A 20,840-nucleotide genomic window follows, 5' to 3' on the forward strand; every position below is an offset into this window, starting at 1 on the left:
GCCTGCATGCCCAGTGCAGGACTGGGTCAGACTCACAGCTAGCACAAACAAACAAGGGCATGATCCTCTCTGTGTGGAGATCAGCTACTCCACAACGACTCCACAGCACAAGCTTCCTGGTGTCTTTCTGAGGTTTTGTCTCCAAAGCCCCAAATCCCTGTTGAAATCATGGATCAACATCTGCAAAGGAAAAATTAGGATTCCGAGCAGAGTTTGAAGAGCGCTTGCTCGTCTTGTGGGTTCAAAACCGGTAATTCTGAAACCCGTGTCACTTGCTTAATCAATGAAGCCAGGTTTCCGCTGGAATTTGGGCTTCATTATTTGCCTTTCATCTTCTGGTGACAGATGACACCCATCTAATTAACTATGTGCCAAGGGAAAGAGAGCAGGGAAAAGAATAATAGTGGAAATTTTGGAATTAAGAGTGATCATTTCATTACTGTCCTTTTGTTTCCAACAAAGGAAGGTAGAGTTGGCAGCCAGCTCTAAGGAGCCATCTTCTCTTGTCGTCCAGCCTCACTCCTCTGTTGCTCAAACCATTCTAAGAAGGCCTCCTTTTGTGATCTGTGTGTCCTGTCTAACTGCCTGTCACTCTGCCCTGCACGTTGACCCCCTCACCTGCCCCCTTCCCTTCCAGCTACAGCTGACACTGGCTCTTGGGGCTCCTTCAGGATCTACCTTTGTGTTTCCCTTTGCAGCTGGGAGACACTCCTGGAGAGGTAACACCTATGCACTTCAGTGAAGCTCACTTTGCACCCACTAGGTAAACAAATGCTCCCTCCAACAAAAGCATCAGTTATGACCTGTCACGGAGGGAAAACATGGGCACCTTCTTTCCTAGCTCCTGTGGCAAAGACCCATAACCCGAGTGGTGGAAGCACCTGTGCACTGTGGCTCCCAGTAACTGATACCAAGGTGTCCTCTGAGCCTGCCCAGGACTGCTCCCCTGCCTCTTCTGCTTTCTGTTGTTTGCTTGGAATTAAGAGGAGTCATTGGTGTTGTCTGGCTTTGTGGATGCACGAGTCCAGTCTTTACCTCTCTGTCATCCTATGTCCAGATCTTTGTGTTTCTGTCCAAATCTTCTCTTCAGATAAGGACACGTATGACTGGACTCCAACTAGCTTGATCTCATCCTTTTGATTTAATCATAAAGATCTTAGTTCCCAATAAGGTTACAGTCACAGACACTGGGTTTAGAGCTTGCGTGTATATTTTCATAGATAGCTGGGCTGAAAACATGTCTGTATATTTTTTTGAGGGGTTACCATAGCCACATGTCTAAGCTGACATCATTAGTTATCAGACTCAACAACATCATGTCCCCTTTGATATAATGTGCAAAAAAAAAAAAAAAGAAAGAAAGAAAGGAAAGAAAAAAGTAGACTCCTTGGATGCGATCTCACCAGAATACAAATAGCAAACTTCCTAAAACTCATCAGTAAGGAGCATCACATCAGTCTACACTGAGAGACAGTCTGTATATGAGGACCAGTGTTCTTTCAATGTATCAGCTAGAAAGCTACAGTATTTTACTGTCAAATTATGAGAGAGCATTGTGTGTATGTGTTGCCAGGGGTGGGGGAATTGTCACTGATTGGGAGAACCATGACAGATAAAGCAGTGAAATATAATATGGCATTTCAAATTGGATCCTAGTGGGAAATGGGGTAAAGTCCCAGGGACTCCCCTAACATTTAAGGTCACGGTGTTGGGCCAATGCTAGCTTCTCGGTTTTGATAAACATTCTCTGGTTGTGTAAGGTCTGCGCTTTAGAGGAAGTGTGGTAAAAGGTATAGGAAACACTCTGGACTATTTTTAAAACTTGTCTGTGAGTCTAAAATTACATCAGCATCAACTTTTTGAAAAATGATAGACATATATGGAGTGGTAAGTTCACCGTCTCGTGAAGGCAAAGGTGGAAAGGGGATCATAAGGGACATACCTGTTTGCAAGTCCCGTTCCAGACACTATGCATTGAGCACTTGCTAGTCACAGAGCCTGTGCCCTGTGTGCCATCATTATCTGTGCTGTAGAGTGGCAGAGCAGAGGTGCATCACCCCGTGTATGGTCCATATTTCCTCTGCTGTCAGAGATGTGACCTCAACTGGGTGTTTGTGATCCTCAGGCCTCTGTGCACTCATCTGCAAGGTGAGGATATGATGTGAGCTCTGTTCTGAAGATGCCATGAGCATAGCATGTAAAGATCTGAGGCCAGTGCCTGCCACAAGATTCCAAGGTCCTAATAAAAGACAGCTGGTCTCCCCAGAATTCTCCAGAGTCATTGTGAGGCTCTTTCCCCATTTTCCCCTTGAAGAAATTGTGGATAACATGCATAGCACGACACAGGAAGTAGGAGGACCAGACCAAGAGAAATGACAGATTGATCTGTAAAATGCAGCTCCTTCGCAAGCACTTTGTTCAAAAAAGCATTAACCCAAGAGGGAAGACTACTAGTAGTTCTTGGAAGGACAAGCTATGCAGCAGATTGTCCCTGTCCACCAAGGGGCTGTTTGAATTAAAGCTTAGGGTTTTGCAGGGGGCAGAGGCGGTGCAAGTGTTGGTAAGGGCTGAATGAAAACAACTGATGGTCAGGAAAGGTGTTGGCAACAGCAGGTGTGGCCTAGAGGTCTTGAAAAGTGAGTCTTGAATGTCAACTGTGAACACTTTGGGGCTCTAAGAAGAGGGTGGTAGAGGGCTATTGCAGAGTAATGGACTTTACATTGATTTGATTGGCAGAAGCACTTAAGAGTGGGAACTAGAAGGCCTTAGCTTCCTCCTTCCTAGAAGAGTGGAAATGAAAAGAGAAGCTTGAGTTGGGAGGGAGCCATGGGGAAAGCAAAGCATGCTTTCAAATCAAGACAAATAGGGCAGGGTCTGAGGACTCCTGTCCGTCCAGGACAGTCTGATCCTCAAGGCATCCTTTTTCTGTAAGCTTCTATAGTAAATCAGTTTGCCTCCACTGGATCATTTTATGAAGTTTAGTGGTTCGGAGCTTGTGTGTGAAAGCATTAATAAAAGCCAAAGCAACAACAACAACAACAAAACAACAGAAGTCTAGTAATATAAAAGTGTTCGGGGATCCTGGCGTCCGGGTGCCTCCCCAGCCTTGACTTTAATGACATGACATGGCTCTCCCAGCTTCCATTTTTCTAGTAGTCCACATCTCAGTTGAGAGTTCTGATGCTCAGTGGAGGATCTTTCTGCCCTATTTCTTCTGTTCGGATGATGGCTGCTTCTGGTCCCCCTCTATCACAGGGTTCTACTAACAAACTCAGGGTCTCATCTCTCTCCCCTTCTGCATCTGATGATACATTTTCATTTTTCAGAACGATTTTCTGTCCATTATAAAAAAATGTATTTTTTTAAAAGATAATTTTGTTCTGTGCCACCTGTAAGATTGCAGCCGAGTCTGTTCTTTGGACAGCTGTCGACCAGTGGTGCCCTCTGTTTTCTTCATCTCTCTTCCTTCTACCTCCTTTTATTGTGATGTGGATCTCAGGAATTGTGTCAGTTAAAAGGGTCTTTATTTGTACATCAGAGGAAGCTGGTATTAGTTTAGATGGATTTATTTAGGAAGTAAAATGTAGTGAAACAGGGATCAGTCCTACAGAAAGGAAACTAACCATGTCCCCTGCTCGTCAGGGGAGAACCCTACGCGACCCCAGCTCCGGGGAGGAAATGCAACCAAGCTTGTGCCATGCCAGGAGCCCCAGGGGGAGGTACCATGCCCGAGGGTGCCATCTTAAGGTTTATCACTTACAGAAGCTGAGCTGAGGTTGAGGACCACTGAGAACCATGTGACTAGACAGCAGCCAGCTCTGGCGCACTTCCTGTGAAGCTCACATTAAAAATAATGTATTTTTAATAGTTGAGAAATAATATTTTTTTGACATGAAATTGTATGACATTTGAATTTATGTGCTCATCGATGATAGGTTTAGTGGTCCATGCTCACATTGATTAACTTATGTATTATTTATGTCTGAAGATGAGAGGATGAGTGTGTTAGAGGTTGGGTGCTCTAGAGAGTCTAAACTCCTTACTTTCTGCTCTTTTACAGAAAAAGTTAGCCAGCCACCAGGTAGGACATGGCTCGGAGGTCACCCTGCTTCAAATTATAGTGCCTTCCTCCATTTTTTTTTCTATCCAGTGGAATCATTTTAAGCAAGTCAATCAGTTGAGATCTCAGTTTCTTCATCTATCAGATGGGCATAAGAGGAGTTAACTTAAAAACATATTGAGATAAATAAACTAGTGGGTTTTATGTGTTGACCTCTGAAATAAGAACCTGTAGACAAGCTGGATATAATGGCACACATCTTTAATCCCAGTGTTTGGGAGGCAGATATAGGCCGGTCTTTGTGAGTTCAAGGCCAAACTGGTCTACATTGTGAGTTCCAGGTCACCAAGAGCTACATAATAAGACCCTGTTTTGGAAAACAAAACAAAACAAAACAAAACAAGAACCTGTAACCAGTATTAACATGTTATCATTTATTTATGCAAATCAGTTACCATGAGTTATAAGTTAGTGTTTAACAGGAGGATGGTGAAAAGCCACTTTCAAGTGTTAGAGGGTGGACTAGAGGTGACTGAAAGGCTCCCCACTCAAACATCCAAGTGTTTGAAAGTTGTTATTGGCTTGTTTGTTTGTGTATGTGCCCTATCAGCTCATGGGCAAAGGCATCCCCTGGCATGCACAGTTTACACCTCTGTCTTGCCTTGCCCTGCAGTGATATGGTCTCAGATACTATGCATTCTCAGCCACTCCTGCAGAGTGGTGGGGGCTCAGTAAAGGTGCAATCTCAAGGCAGCTGCAGACACGATGCACACTCCTCCTTTTGCACCCAGCCCCACTCTGAAACAGGAAAGGCAGAGACAAGGAAGGGTTCCCTGCAGGTCTATTTTGGTGAAACTGATTTGAAGAAAGAAAAAGGAGAAACTGTGCTACGTTGTGTTGATGTCGTAGGCAGCTTTGTACACGATACAGTCTGCTTTGCTTTTTACCTCAGGGGAGGAATAATCAGGAGACAGGAAAGGCACTGTGCCTCCCTAGAAGAGAAATATAAAAAACACGTTAAGAAAAACTTATGTTAAAAATACAATCATGCCGGGTGTGGTGGCGCACGCTGTTAATCCCAGCACTTGGGAGGCAGAGGCAGGCAGATTTTTGAGTTCGAGGACAGGCTGGTATACAGATTGAGTTCCAGAACAGCCAGGGCTACACAGAGAAACCCTGTCTCGAAAAAACAAACAAACAAAAAAATACAATCACACCGAGTTTTCTGTTCTGTTTGGTTTGCAGTTAGCTTGTGAGATTCTTTAAACTGTTGAATAAATTCCTTTATGGAAAAATATGACCTCTGTGGCCATCTTCATTATCTTTCCTCCCCTCCCCTCCCGTCCCCCCTCTTTTACTTCTTTTTTCCCCCTTTCCTTTCCTCTAAATAGGAAAAAAAATTGTAAAAGTCAAGACTAATTCATGATAGAAATTTGCATCAAATTTGATATAAGCAGAACTTTTTCTACTGATAAAGGGTGTCTCTTTCATGCTCCCATCAAGTACAATAAATATAAAATGAATTTTTAAAAATAACTACATTGGCAAGTAGGGGAGTTGAAGACCAAGCTCAGAGATTAACAGTCCTTGCCACTATTGCAGATACCCAGGTTTGATCCCAACATCCACACTGGAGCTCACAACTGTCTGTAACTCCAGTTCCAAGGGCATCTGGTACCTTCTTCTGGCCTCCAAGGGCACCAGACACACTCATGACACACACTTGTATGATGCAGGCAAATATTTATACACATTAAAAAGGGTTACATAAGTAAATATTTCATATATGTGTGTGTATGTATATTTTAAGAACACACACTTTGGGACCTGAGAGCCTGGTGACATAGCCATATCACCACTGAGAATTAATGGCAAGAAGATCAGGTCTTGGAGATCAGCCTCCACCACATAGTTCTAGGTGGGCCTGGACTGTACAAATACCCACAACAACAGCAACAGCAACAAAATCATTTTGGAATCAGCAATTAGACTAGTGTATTTGTAACTTGTAATAAACACTCTACAAGCAGTTCTAATTAGTGTAACAAAACAATAAAGCCTAGAAAAGACTAAACAGAACTGTTGTATTCAAACTTGCTGCCCCTCCCCCCACTGGTCTAGTAGTAGCGCTGTGTTAGACCAGACAAGCTCTCTGCAGGTTAAGTTCTCTCATCTTCCAATGACAAACCCGAAAAGACCCTCGGTATTGCATTTGCTAGTTAGTTCTCAGTAATGCTATTTACTTAGAATCTTAGAAATATTTTCTCGGAGGGCTGTTTAGACAATAGTAAGATATAGCTGGAGACAGAGTGAATAAATGGAAAAGAACAATTAATTAGGCCAAGAATTATTTTAAATTTCTTATTCTCACAGAAGCCCTCAAGGATAGCTCCATAATTCATACTTCACTCGTGAGGTCAGACATAAGGCTTCCCCCCTTAGATCCTGTTCTGGGGCTTACACCTGCCTGCATTGCCAGCACTAAATCACAGCAGGATGGCTTCTAGTTTATTCCTCTTTGCTTAGCAATGTTAGATCACCAGAGAGCAGCCTGCTGTTAACTCACTTGGGGGCCATGCCTCCGAGAAGGAGTTCTAAAAAGGATTCCATGTATTAGCAGTGTGCTGGGCTAGTGTTGCATTGCCGATGTATCCTATAACTATATTAGGATGTAGATAACACACATCTGAGTGGGCCATCTAAACGGAGCAGCAAAGTCAGCCCGTTGACACATGACACACAAGGACTAGATCCTCCTGAAGCCTGCCAAGTGTGCAGCATTATTCCCTGCCCTGCTTTAAAATCAAGACACCCCAGCTGCTGCTCACTCTTCAACCTCCCCATTCTGATACAGCTTTAAATGTGGGAATGAGACTCAGCCTCTCTGGCCTCTGAGGTGCATGCAGGATTATTGAGACCAAGTTCTTTCCCCTGGGATTTTTCTCGTGTGCTGCAATGCGGTTTATACCACCAAAGGAAGCGAGATCGCAACCTGGCATTTCTAGACTAAAGCAGAAGCCATTTGGAGGAATTCAGGGGATACTTAAGAGGCTGTGTGTGCACACATGCGTGGACGCAGCATGCTGAGGATGCAGAAACGGATGATGTAAAAAGGGAGAATCTTAAGATCATCCTTTGGGCACAGATGCTCAGGAGCCCAGGCACCGGGCAGGGAGCATCCTGAAGGACATCATTGCCTGGAAGCAGATGGCTTTTGGACTTTTCTCTTCAGCACCTTATCCTTTGTAGTGGCAGCCTTCATTTTAGGATCTTTGTCTGCTGCATTTTAAAACCTAGCCTTCCTTGTGTTCCTAGTGCTGCCTTCTGTCTGCTCAGCATAGCTCACTGAGAAGGTCCCTGGCTTCTGGATCCATTCTGTCTTAGAAAAGCAACTGATTGCTTTGCAAACCACACAGCTTACTCTTTGATAGCATGGAACTGTTTTTGAACTTCTTTAAGTTTAATTTTTTTTCTACTTAAAATGTCAGCAAAGTTGATAGAGTCTCAAGAGAGGACTTCTGATTTCTGAGGCTAGCAAGGGCATCGGGCGACATGACAACTTCCCGGCTGAACTCCAGATTCATGAAGGATTTCTCCAGGCATCTGCTGTGTTTAGAATGGCCTGCAGGAACCCCTTGAAGGATGAGAAATTCTGAGTCAAACTTTGAAAGCAATGGCTGAAAAGGAAAGATGAACACCTTGGGGTAGGGGTCGGGCGAGCTGCATTAGGAAATGATTGACGTCTGCTGCAATTGGCTGACTTGGCATTTTCCATCACAATTTGAGGTCTTCATGTGCTGTCCAGCATCTACTGCAGGTCAGATGGAGCATAGGAAAGCAAGGGTAACTGTCCTCTTTGTCTTGTAAAATGTTTGCTCTGTCTTTTCCCTCTTTCTCCCAGCCTGTTTTATTTGTATTATTCTTGTTAACATTTATTGGAATAAGAAGTCTCCCTCTCCCCTCTCAGCCAGTTCCGGAGTAACTTACAGATTTGCAATCGATGTTTTCTGTGGAGGTGACTTTGAAAATGTGTGGCTATAAATAGTATAGACACCAAAAACCCATGATACAAATTTCTCCCTGTACATTTCCTCTTGCCATTAGATATTTTATGAATTTTAATACATGCCTCTCTGTTATTATAGGTTCAAAGATGCTTTCTTATGATCCTAGAAATAAAACTTCTTTAAAAATGTTTGGAGCTGGTCAGATGTCCCAGCAGGCTTGCCACCAGGACTGACAACCTGAGTCTGATCCCTGGGACCCATATGGTGGAAGAAGAGGAACCAACTACAGAATGTTGTCCTCTGACTCCCCCTCTATACACACAGACACATGAATGCTTTTTAAATTTGAGGAATTAAAAGCAATCTTTGTAACTTTAGAAAAATGAATGGATAAAGCATACACAAAAATGGCTCTGGCAAGGTGACAGGAAGGATTTTTTTTTAAAAAATGAAACCAGAAACAACAAAAGACACGCCAGTGTCTGGCAAGGTCACTGGCTGGGAACTCTCTACAGCAATGGGAAGAAGGGTTCTATTAGAAGCTTTGACTGATTGGGGGGGGGAAGGGGGGAGGGTGGGATCCCTACCTTTCTGTCACCCACTGCTTCAGTGTGCCTCCTCCGTCTTTTCTCTTTCATGGCTCCCCAGCCAGATCACCTGTGCAGATCCTGGGGCACTGTTCACGGTCTACAGATCACCCTGTCGCCTGCAAGTCTCGGAGCAGGATGGATGTGATGTTGTGGCAGACATCTGCAGGATTGGTCTTGACACTGTCCTCGTTCTTTTTTCTTTTATACAGGAACCTAGTAACAAAAGGGTCAAGCCCCTTTCCAGAGTCACATCGCTAGCAAACCTCATTCCACCTGTGAAGACCACACCATTAAAGCGCTTCAGCCAGACCTTGCAGGTAAGGGAACGTGGGCTTGGGCTTGGGCTTGCAGAGAGCTATGTTGTGCTCATGCACCTAGAATCTCTGTGGGTCTCCGGTGGAGCTGAATTACCGCTTGCTACTGTAGAAGAGTGCACAGGTGAAGGGGAATATAAGGACGAGAAATGTGTGCACGCCATAACCCTGGGTCAGGCAGGGTCAGGGCCACTTCTGATAGTTCATAGTTGTATGTCTATGTCATGGGTCCCATCCAGAGTGTATCCTTACTGGTTTTGTGCAGCAATTTCTCTGAACTTCTGAATTACCAGTTTGTGATATGAGCTGGATAATAGTAGAACCTGGTGGTTTTGGCCAGAGTTAGAAAGCTAAAGGGTTAGGGGGAGGAGGAAACCTGCCTCCTCCCTGCCCATGGCTCATGAGCTGAAGACGGTATCAACTTCAAGTGTTTGCGGGGTGGCGGGGGGGAGCGGATGAAAAGAATGGTATTTCTTATATGTGAAAACCACATGGAATTCTAACTTCACTTCACCTTACAGGCGTAAGGAGCTTGGTTGAAATACAGCCATGCCAGTCTGATTACAAAAAAGTTTGTTGGCCTCAGGGTTAGAACAAAATACCCAAAGTATCTTGGTTCTGATTTTAGTTGTCCATTGAAGACTGCCAGTCGAGGGCAGGTGACTTAACATTTCTAAGTCTCGCTTTATTCCTCAGAGGTAAATGTATCCTAGAGACACCTTTTGTGGCTCACAAGGAACCACAGCTCCTTTGTAGAATTGTAAATTCTACAGGGCCTTTAGTTATTACTAGCTATGTTGTGGATATTGTCTGCAGTAGTAGTTTTTAGTTAACAAGTGCGTGTGGTTGTTTTTAAACTCTATGATATTTTATTTGGAGGGAGGCATGTGTATGCAGAGCTGCTTACCTAGGTGGAGGTCCAAGGACTGCTTACAAGGAATCAGCCCTCTCCTTCCACCATGCAGACCCAAGGATATCTCCATCTCTGGTCGTCGGGCTTGGGGGCAAGTAGCATTTCATCGGACCTACTCTTCATCTCGTCCTGCAGCTCGCCTTTTAAAGTGAAGGTTGAGATCCACTCACAGCCTCGAAACCAAGTCATAAAAATACTGTTTTAGACTGAACCCCACAAAAGGCATACAACAAGGGCCTCACCCCCAACATAGCTGAGTGAGTCAGGAATCTGCCATGTCTCATTTGTCTCGAATACTTAGCAATGCTTTTATCTTGACCTTAAATGTTTAAGAAAATTGTAGACCGCCGGGCGGTGGTGGCGCACGCCTTTAATCCCAGCACTTGGGAGGCAGAGGCAAGGCGGATTTCTGAGTTCGAGGCCAGCCTGGTCTACAAAGTGAGTTCCAGGACAGCCAGGGCTATACAGAGAAACCCTGTCTCGAAAAACCAATAAATAAAAAAATAAATAAATAAATAAATAAATAAATAAATAAATAAGAATAATAATTAAAAAAATTGTAGACCAGAAAGCTGTTGTCAGTGAAGATTTCTCCTTGATTCTTTTTTTCTCAAAGGAAAAGATGAGTTAAACACGAAGTTTAAACAGGAGTTTATGTAGTAAAGCAAAGTATTCATGGCAGAGAGAGGTTGGAGAGGCTGAGCTAGAGACATGCCTCCTGCTGACCATCAGAGCTGGAGGATGCTATGAGGTTCTCCTAGACCCCTTTGCATCCCTGCTTCCCTACTGTCTGAGTGGATGCGCCACAACCCTGTGATGTCATCCATTCCCACTGCTCACCCCCTTTGCTTCCAGCCCCTCTGTTACCTCTGCTGTTACTCATGAAAGGTTTACCACCCAGTTAGCCCCGGGTTTGGTTCTGTATGCTCAGTCCTTGGGACTATGGGCTCCTGGTTATACTTTGACCTCTCGGTAGGAAGAACAAAGGAACACAATAAAATTCTGTGGGGGTAGTCAGCCTGCAGAGCTGGTTGGTGGAGAAGGATGTGTTTGCATACTGTGTCCCTTGTGGCCAGGGTCTCAACCCTCTGGACGACTTCACTGCAGGCTTTTCCTGGGAGACTCATTATCACCTGAGTCCTGCACATCTGGTCTTTTGCTGAGTTCTGCTTTTTGAAAAGTCTTTAGACTGTCGACTGCATTTGACTCTTTCCTTTCTTTCCAGTCTAATGACCACGGTTCAAGTTCACTGTGAACTCTTTCTTCCCTTGATGATAGGACCGTTCTCTGATGGCCTCTCTCCCTGTTGTCTCTCCTAGGATGGCCCACCCTGTGCCAGGGTGGTTTCCACTTGTTCACTGGGCTTCTCTAGCATTCAGGGTGCTTTTTTCAGGATAGAGTTGCCTTCTGGTGGATTTAGGGCAGGGCTGTGCTTTCTTTGCAAAATGACAGTAACACGTTTGATTAGAATAGCTAGCCAGCTTTCACCTGCAAGTGTCCCCGACTCTACAGTTGTTCTTGGAGCGCTGGGTCCCTTTACTTACTAACAATGCCTTGCCTGGCTTGTAGACCTTTGAGTTTGTATTTCTGAGAACACTGTGTTCTCCCCAGGAACCTACCCTGATTGCATACCTTTACCATTTTTCTTTAGATTTCCCAAGCCATCTTTATTCTGTTTTCTGGCTCCTAGGGGCCCTGCACAGGAAACACTGCAGAAAACAGATGATTCTCTTAGAAATTTGCATTGACCTAAGAACTGGGGAGGAGAGAAATGAGTTAAGGCATGTCTGAAAATTTAGCAGACTGAGACCAAGCGAAGATGAGAGTCAGACCCAAGGGAGAACCTGCCATGTGGAGATTGCCTTCTAAACCTTCAAAGATATCTTTCTTTTGCGACATAAATTTTCTACTGAACTTTTGTGACTGTCATGATAAATTGTTAACCCTAGGCTGTGTGTGGGGGACAGAAATAGAAAAGTTATTCATAATGCTTCTACACAAAGACTCAGAGAACTTGAGCAATGTGTTATTATTTGAAGGGATGAGATTAGTGCATAGAAATACATCTCTGAGCTCAGATTTGTACACAGCATGCTCAGGTAAGATCTGTGAGAGTGGTGACCACCATCCTGCACCTGGCTGTCTCTCTGGAGTCCACCCTGGGACGTGCAATATAAGCCTCTCGGCAGTTGTTTAACAAACTAACTTTCTGCTTCTTGCCTCCCGACCCCATTGCTTTCCCTACCAACTAGAAAGGGAAAAGGAACGGGGAACCTGAAGGGGAGGTGCCAGCTTCCAAGGCTGCCCAGGAACCAGTTTCATAAGCCTTCGAGGTTCCTTTAGGTCTCCATGCCATTTCTATTGATGGAGAAGCAAGACAAGGGGCTACTGCTAAGGGCCCAACCCTCCTGGCCCTCAGCACATACTCACCCTATATACCTGTGTGTGTAATTTCTCTTCTATTTCAAAAATCATTTGAGCACGAGGCAAGTTGGCTTATTTGTTTGCCTTCTATTTCTTTATTTCACTTTTATTTTTATAATAATGAAGATTAAACGTAGGGTCTTGTGTATACAAGGCAAGTGCTTCCCCACCAAATGCTTTGCTTTGGTTTTAATAAAATTTTATTACTTTTTATTTGGGCGTGGGGTACCCCTGCCATTGTGTGCTTGGAGAGGTCCAAGGAGAGCTTATGCAGGTCATTTTACCATGTAGGTCCTGATGACTGAACTCAGGTTATCAAGCTCGGTGGGTGACAAGTGCCTTTAGCCACTGAGCCATCTGGTCTGTGTGTGTGTGTCCCTCTCTATTGTTAGTGAGACAGGGCTTCACTGTGTAGCTCTTGTTAGCCTAAGACTGTCTATGTATCGAGGTCATCTTCCTGCCCCTGCTTCCGAAGGACAGGGATGAAAGGCATGTGCCACCATACCTGACCCCTTTTTATATTTTTTAAATTTGGGAACAGGATCTTTACTAAGTTGCCTAAGTGGGCCTTGAACTCTCTCTGCAACCCAGGCAGTCTTAAGTTTTTGATTCCCTTGTCTCAGCCTCCTGAGTAACTGGGCTACCAAAACTGTGCCACCAGACCCAGCAAGCATCTTGGTTTTCTGGTACACTACTCTTATTTCATTGGCTCCTGCACTTTAGAGACATATGGATCCTTTTGGATATCCAGTTTCATCTCTAGGTTGTGTTCCTTTAGTGACAGGCCAGGCAGTGACTTAGACCCAAACACAAGGCTTCCATCAATACTTAGTGGTTCCCACTCTGGCTTCCTGTGAGACCATAGTTAGCGGAGGAGGACACAAGGGCATGCTGGGCTGGCAGCCTCTTGCAGAAAGATTAAAAAGCCATTTACAAATGTGAGTGGTCTTTGAGGCAACACACTGGCGGGTTTGTTTTCTCTTGCCTCCCAGCACCCATATGGGCTGGAAAGTTGGGTCTCAGCACAAAGGCAGCATTTACGGTGTCGACTGCATGATACTCTGTCAGTTCCTTACCAGAACGGTTTAGCACAGGGCTGCTGGTAAACTAAAGCACAGATGTCTAGATCCCCCAAGGCCCATAAATTCCCTCTTCAGTACGCCTGAGAGGGAAACCTGGCCCAGCTCTGAAAGGGGCCGGAGTGTGCACCTTTCATGTGGAACAGGGAATACCAGCTCCCTTGGGCCAGCTACATGCTGAGCTCTGCCTCTCTGTGCACAGCTGCACATGAATCCTGGACACATTTGTGCCAAGTCCAGCGAGGACAGAGTTCATTGCCTTGTGTTGTCCTTCATTGGCTTTGGAGAGGAACATCTTTCTTTCTGTTTCTAAAGTGTGCGTTTTTGTGGGAAAGTACAGAAAAAGAGAAAGGAAAAACTGAATGTGTTAGGCTTCCATTCCAAAACAACCTTTGTAACATTGTAACATTTCTCCTCAGAATGACTTTGGATATTAGTGTATACTTTATATACCCTGAGCCTAACCTAAGGTAGCAATCTGTCTAGTCACACTTGTGTGAACTGTTCAATTTGGGGTGCAAGTGAGTGTTCAATGTCTCTTGGCCTCACATGGGGGCAATCACACTTTCATTAAAGTCAAGATCTCTGTTTATTTCCATTAATAGTTTTAGTTTAGGTCCCCATCCCCACCCCCTGTTTTTATGTTGTTTTGAATCAAGGTCTCCTGTAGCCCAGGCTGGCCTTGAACTTGCTATGTAGCCGAGGAGAACCTTGATCTTTCTGCCTCTTCTTCCTCAGTGCCAAGATTTCCGTCATGTACCATTATCCCAAGTTAATAGGGATTGAGAATCAGATCTGAGGCCTCATGCATGCTAAGCAAGTGTTCTAACCCCAGGCTTGAGAAGGAACGAGAACTGCAGCACCATCTATCTACACCTGAGACATAAGTAGGAAGTTCCCATGGGTATATGGACTTAAGGGGCCATGTCTGACAACTATGGTTTCTTTTCATAAATTTGCTGTGAATGGCAAAAGTTTTGGGTCCCTGGTTACTTTGCATATATGAAGGTGAGCGTCCGGCACACGATGGGACAGCTGAGAAGTTCCCAGTGCCTCCTGTCAAGAGGGACTCCTCATCCTAGCCTGTACTTTTTTGTAGAGTTATAAGTGACCTTTATAAATGATCAACTTGTAATTGTCTGCAGTGTTGCAGCCCCTATTCCAAGTGCCTAACATCCATGGCCTCCAATCACCTCCCCCAGAACTCTACAGGGTGATTCAGGGTCATCTATAGAGCAAAGAACCCCAAGCTTTAAACCTGGGCCCAGGGTCACACAGTCAGCAAGTGCTGCAAGAAGACCTGATGGCTGTGCTGAGTACCACTTCTGTGGTTAGGTTTCTAAAAAAAAGGCAAAACACTGGTCATAATACCGCCAGTGGTTTGCCAGGAGCTAAAAATAGCCACCAGACTTTGGGTCTGAAGCATCCTGCATTCAGCTGGCCCTTATTTTGTTCACCGCAGTGGGAAGAGGCATTATTTCCAGCTGGTGGAATACTTTGTCATGGACATTATCGTTTAAGAGCCATTCATGGAGCTGGATTAAGATGGTGGGTGGCTGCCCCAAGCCACTGTTTTAGATTGGTTTTTTTATGACTAGTGCTGAACACATCGGTAATGGTTTTTCCACACCTGTATCAAATACTGTCTTCAACTTTTCATTCATTCCACTAAGGATTTCTTTGAGCTCCAGGAGGGCTTTCCCTTGTTTGGGGTCTTAGGTGTTTGGCACGTATTGATTCTAAAGTGTTTGGATACCCTTCCACTGTGTTTTCAATGGCCATTCATTCATGAACCTTGCGTGTCAAGATGTGTTGGTGCAGTTTCTCTTAAAGTCGGTGTTCATGGCCATGGCTACTTGTCAATCAATTTGGTTTTCTTAGTTATCTCTTTGTTATATGAAGTCTGGAAGATAAATGTAGAGAATTATGAAGTTGAAGATAAAACCCTACCATCCAAGGGTAGACCCCTGTTACCATTTTGTGTATTTTAAATGGAGATCTCTCTTCTCTTTACTTGGCTCTGTGTGTAATTTTCTACTTACCCTTAAGCTAAAAAAAAAAACCAAAAAACAAAAAACAAAAAAAAAAAAAACCTGTTATTTTATTTTTTTACTGTTTTTTTTTATTTTTTTTTATTATTATTATTTTTTTTATTTTTAAGCCATATGCTGTTTTTGTTTTGTGATAAGACTTTACTCCCTGTTGCTGAGCACCCTTTGGCCATATCCAGGTTTGTTTGTTCTGGAGCCGGGGCTACAAAATGTAAAGTCTGATGCATGCAAGGCAAGCTCTGTACCACCAGCTCTGCACCCAGCTGCTTATTTCCAGATACTGGGCTTTTATAAATAGCAGCGCTATGCTGATGGATTTCTCTCTCCTGCTGGTTATTTTAGTGAAGTTCTTCCAAGAAGCTACTTAGTCTTAAGTCACTCTGAGATGTTACTGCTGTTGTCTGTGGATGAAAGCATCCAAGTATTTCCCCTTTATTTGTGACTTCACTTGCCCTTAAGGCTACCCATGATCAACTATGATTTAAAAAAAAAATTGTAAATGAAAACTGCCAAGAATGAACAACTTATATATTAACAATAATTTTGTTGTATGGATTAGCTGTGTGTACCTGTGACCAGGTGTCTGACAAACACAAGGGAGGAATGATGTGTTCTGGATCGAGGTTTCTACAGTTGCTTGGCCCCATGAATTTGAGCAGAGTGTCATGGCGGCAAGAGCACATGATGGAGGATGGGTGTCTGCATCCTCATGGACCATGAGACAAAAGGGGAAATACCTGTGTCCTGTTGGTCCTCTCCTTTCTCTCTTCCATTCTGGGGTTGCAGGAAGTCCAAGGGATGGCACACGCTCTCCACCTTCATGTCTGGTCTTTCTCTCTCATTTAATCTTTGCTGGAAACACACCCAGAATTGTGTCTCAATCTACTAGGTATTAAGGTAATAAGAAAATCAGCCTTCATAGTTATAATGTATTGCTATAACTCTTCTTTTATTAATTATTGTTAATCCTTTAATATGCCTGATGTATGAAGTAAACTTTATCATAGGTATGTATGTATAGACAAAATAGAGTTTATATTAGGATCAATAATACTGTGGATTCACACTTGCACCAGGGGCTCTTGGGACATACTATCAATCATTGCCAGTCCCATGGATAGGCAGAGACTGATGGGTATAACAAGTGTTATTGGTAGTATTAATGGTCTAGCAATAGTAGATAGGTTTCTACTGCTGTGATAAAGCACCATGACCAAAGCAACATGGGGAGGAGAAGAAAGGGTCTTACAGGCTACAATGCATCATCAGGGGACGCAAACACAGGGAGTTAAGGCGGTGTCTTAGTTAGGGTTTTACTGCTGTGAACAGACCAAGACCAAGGCAACTCTTATAAGGACAACATTTAATTAGGGCTGGCTTACGGATTCAGAGGTTCATTCAGTCCATTATCATCAAGGCAAGAACATGGCAACATCCAGGCAGGCATGGGACAGGAAGAGCTGAGAGTTCTGCATCTTTATCTGAAGGCTGTTAGCAGGATACTGGCTTCCAGGCAGCTAGGACTAGGGTATTAAAGCCCACTCCCACAGTGACACACCTGTTCCAACAAGGCCACACCTCCAAATAGTGCCACCCCTGGGACAAGCACGTTCAAACCATCCCAGGCAGAAACCTGGCAGCAAGAACTGAAGCAGAGACCACGGAGAAACGCTTCTTAATGGCTTGCTTCTCATGACCTGCTCAGCATACTTTCTTTCATAATTCACGACCACTTGTCCATGGGTGGCACTGCCCACAGTACTACCCCTACTATCAATCATTAAACAAGAAAAGGACCCCCACAGACTTGCGGGCCCACAGATTCTCAATCAAACTTCCCCTTTCCCAGAGGACTCTAATTTACATCAAGTTAACATAAAAATTAGGCAGCCCAGGTACCAGCCATCTCCTGCCAACTGTGTATTAAGCATCTGGCTAAGCTACCTCCAACCCCCACTTCAGCTTTGTGAGGTTCTAAGTATTGTCAAAATATGAGACTACTGAAAGCCAGAGACATGAGTTTTCCTAGCCACATGGATTGACTTAGAGCCACATCAGCTCTGGGAGTAAAGCCTTTGTTTCCAACTCAAGTCTGTGTTTTGGAGATGAACCACTGTGCACACAGCTCCTATTCCTATCCCTAGCCTTACCTTGTGCCAGTCACTCAGTCCTCTGGTTCCTGACTTTCTCCTGACCCATTCCTTTTAGAAGATTAGTACAAAGGTCCGATGTGATAGAGCCACTCTGTGGGAAAGTGCTGCTCCTCATTTTCAGCAGTCTGAATGGAGCCTTTGGGAGACTTCTTCGGGATACTTACTGTCCAGGAGTCTTTAGCAACTACATTCTGAAACTATTTGCTTTAACCCACCGCTGCAGCCACAGTGGATCACATTTCTTTTTCCGGTTCCATCCTAGCTTCCAAACTGTTTACTGTTGAACCATCTGCTCCCAGATAGCTCCGTAGTCAGGATAGTGGAGAGACTGTGCCTGGCCCTAGCTCTGTATTGGAACATGTTATCTTTGGCTATGGAGACCTTCTGTTTTTTACGAAAGGACAGAGCAAGCACCCCCACTGACAGGCAGCATTAACAAATCAACTCTGTCCCACAGTGTCTACCTGCTGAGCCTACATTTCCTCTGACATAAGTAAATGGATCTGTTTCCTACCCAACAGACAATCTGCTTTCCACCTGCAACGTCTTTCCTATATTCCAGCTTGGATATAAACATGAGTAGCCATTTTCAAAATCTGCGTTTGTCTGTCTCCCACATGGCTATTGTTATTTTAGCTGCCAACAGTTAACAAGCTTTGGGTTTCTACTTATTTTCAGGGCTCACTTTCCTCATGGAAACTCTGGCTTATTCTGGGACAGTTTTCATTGCTATCCTCAAATCCTCCCACCCCAGCAGGTCTATGTACTTGTTTCTGTGGTTATGTGGTCTCATCCAAGGTTGAGGCTGTCACTTTGAAATGGACCAGTGTTTCTCACCTAAGGGGACATCGGTAGTGTCTCAAGATGTTTTGAGCACAGATGGGTTGGGGATGCTACTTGTATGTTGTGGTTAGAAACCAATGATGTTGTTAAGTGTTCAACAATGCACAGGACAGCTCTGCATAATAAAAAACTTGTCTACTTCAGAACTGAGTGGCCACAAGAGTGAGAAACTGTTATGCCTATCTGTAAAATGGGTGCAAGACTCCTACTTCTCAGGTTTTGAAGAATTCTAAAGATTGTCTCTCAGTGCGGGCATAGAACAACTCTCTCCTTTCCCTGACATTCACTTTTTACAGTGCCCAAGTTGTGCCCTCACAGGTGTGAAATGCTGAGAAATCTACCAGTGAGTGAAGCAGACCTTCTAGATGTTTATCATTGTGGTTTCCATATGAAGTATCACTTGGTTCTAGTACCCGGTCCCCAGCTGGTATTATAGAACCTTTGGGAGGTGGCACTTGCTGGAGATAGTAGAGCAGGTCTTGAGGGTTTTGTAGTTTGTCCCAGCTTCTTGTCTATGTTCTGCTTGGTGACTGTGGACTCAGTGTGAGCCAGCAGCTGCCCTCACGTTCTGGCAGCCACACCTGTTCTGCCGTGAATAGATTATAAATTCTAAAACTGTAAATAAAAATAAATCCATGAGCCGGGTGTGGTGGCGCATGCCTTTAATCCTAGCAGAGGCAGGCGGATTTCTGAGTTTGAGGCCAGCCTGGTCTACAAAGTGAGTTCCAGGACAGCCAGGGCTATACAGAGAAACCCTGTCTCGAAAAACAAAACAAACAAACAAACAAACAAACAAGTCCAAAATAAAGCCCTTCCTCCTGTAAGTTTCTTCTTGTCAGGTTTTTGGCCACAGAAATGAGAAAAATAAATGGATTTGTCTTCTGTTATGAAGAAACAGGGAATCAGAAAGAAGACAGCAAGATCATGAAGGGCAACAAGGTTGCAAGGCAACCATCCAAGTACAGAAAAATAAAGGGTGTGGTGGCGGGGACCTCAGAAGCCTTGTGGCATTTGTCCTTTGGGATTCTTGTAGCAGGAGTCACTTCTTCCCCCAACTCAGACCTCCTGGGTATAACTGCCATTTATGTCGCTAACCAGGCCAGGTGTCATTCCTGGTTTGTGGCTGGCACCATGATGAACACCTGCCGGTGTCTGAAGTTCAGGGACTAGCAGCGGCCACCCCTTCCTAGGGCCAGACAGCTGTGGACCACACACCTGACTCTGTTCCATTACAGACAGACCCAGGCTCTAAATCTGGAGTTTGGTTGGTCACCAATCAATCATTATTCCTAAAACTGAGCCCGGTGCATTTTCTTTCCTTAAGCCAGTGTCTTTCCTAGGAGGCAGGGCACAGGTCTGCTCTCTCATTGAAACCTTGGGACAACCTGTGAGCTCCTGGGACTAATGTGTATTTTGGATCCTGTCTGGACAAGTGTCTTAGCACCTCCCCATCGAACCCCAGTCTCAGTAAATGGAAACAGACCCTCATTCTATGGGGGTGCTGTGCAAAACGGAAGATGATATCCAAAGGGCTGAGGATCAGTGCGTGAAGGGCCCTTAAGATAATTCCCGTGACACCCTGAGGTTGGCAGTCACTAAGAAAGCCCACAGGAGGAGTCCTATGAGAGAGCTCCTGTAGGGTAGGTGTTCACCTCTTATTTTCCCCAAGTAGCAATGACAGAAATCTCCAATGAACCTAGCAGGTCTTAATAAATGCATAGAAATATGTTCATTATTTCTTATATCCACACATGATACTAGAATGCATGTTGTGCACTGATTTTTGCCTGTGAGATGACAATGAGATCCCATCTACCAGGATGAGAGTGAAGGCATGAGCTACTTTGTTTCTATCTGGGAGAGGTACCCGCCGGCAGAATAGCCTGTTTGAAGGACAATTTGGGGCTGGTGAGATGGCTCAGTGGGTAAGAGCACTGACTGCTCTTCCAGAGGTCCTGAGTTCAAATCCCAGTAACTACGTGGTGGCTTACAACCATCCTTCATGAGATCTGATCCCCTCTTCTGGTGTGTGTCTGAAGACAGCTACAGTGTACTTATTTATAATAGCAAATACATCTTTGGGCCAGAGCAAGCAGAGGTCCTGAGTTCAATTCCCAGCAACCACATGATGGCTCACAACCATCTGTACAGCTAAAGTGTACTCATATATATACATTAAATAAATAAAATCTTTTTTTTAAAAGAAGGACAATTTAGTAACTCATTTTAGCATTGAGTATTAATGTGCATCTTATCAAAGATGAGATCCTGGAACCCCCAGCAATTCAAATAAGATGCAATAAAAATAAATAAGGTTTGATAGTCTTTAGACTAAGGGAATCCGCCTTCATAAATATCAGCCCAGGCACACAAAGGGCGTTCCCTCGGGTACTTCTTATAACCGTG

General features: G+C 44.3%; 1 protein-coding gene across 10 annotated transcripts in view; it reads left to right on the forward strand.

Moving 5' to 3' along the window:
* The window catches only part of Arhgef3 (Rho guanine nucleotide exchange factor 3), a 289,379-nt gene that overhangs the window by 238,842 nt on the left and 29,697 nt on the right, over window positions 1-20,840 (forward strand). For 9 of the 10 annotated variants that reach the window (XM_021181453.3, XM_029468792.2, XM_021181454.3 and 6 more), the window contains one exon: window positions 8,867-8,974. In XM_021181453.3, coding sequence (XP_021037112.1) covers window positions 8,867-8,974 — 108 coding nt within the window. Of the gene's footprint in view, window positions 1-6,820; window positions 7,904-8,866; window positions 8,975-20,840 lie in introns of those variants that run through there. The other variant, XM_029468793.2, reaches the window with a different exon arrangement.

The sequence above is a fragment of the Mus caroli genome, unplaced genomic scaffold (genome assembly GCF_978045245.1).
Source record: "Mus caroli unplaced genomic scaffold, Mus_caroli_1 scaffold_12, whole genome shotgun sequence".
Lineage (NCBI taxonomy): Eukaryota > Metazoa > Chordata > Mammalia > Rodentia > Muridae > Mus > Mus caroli.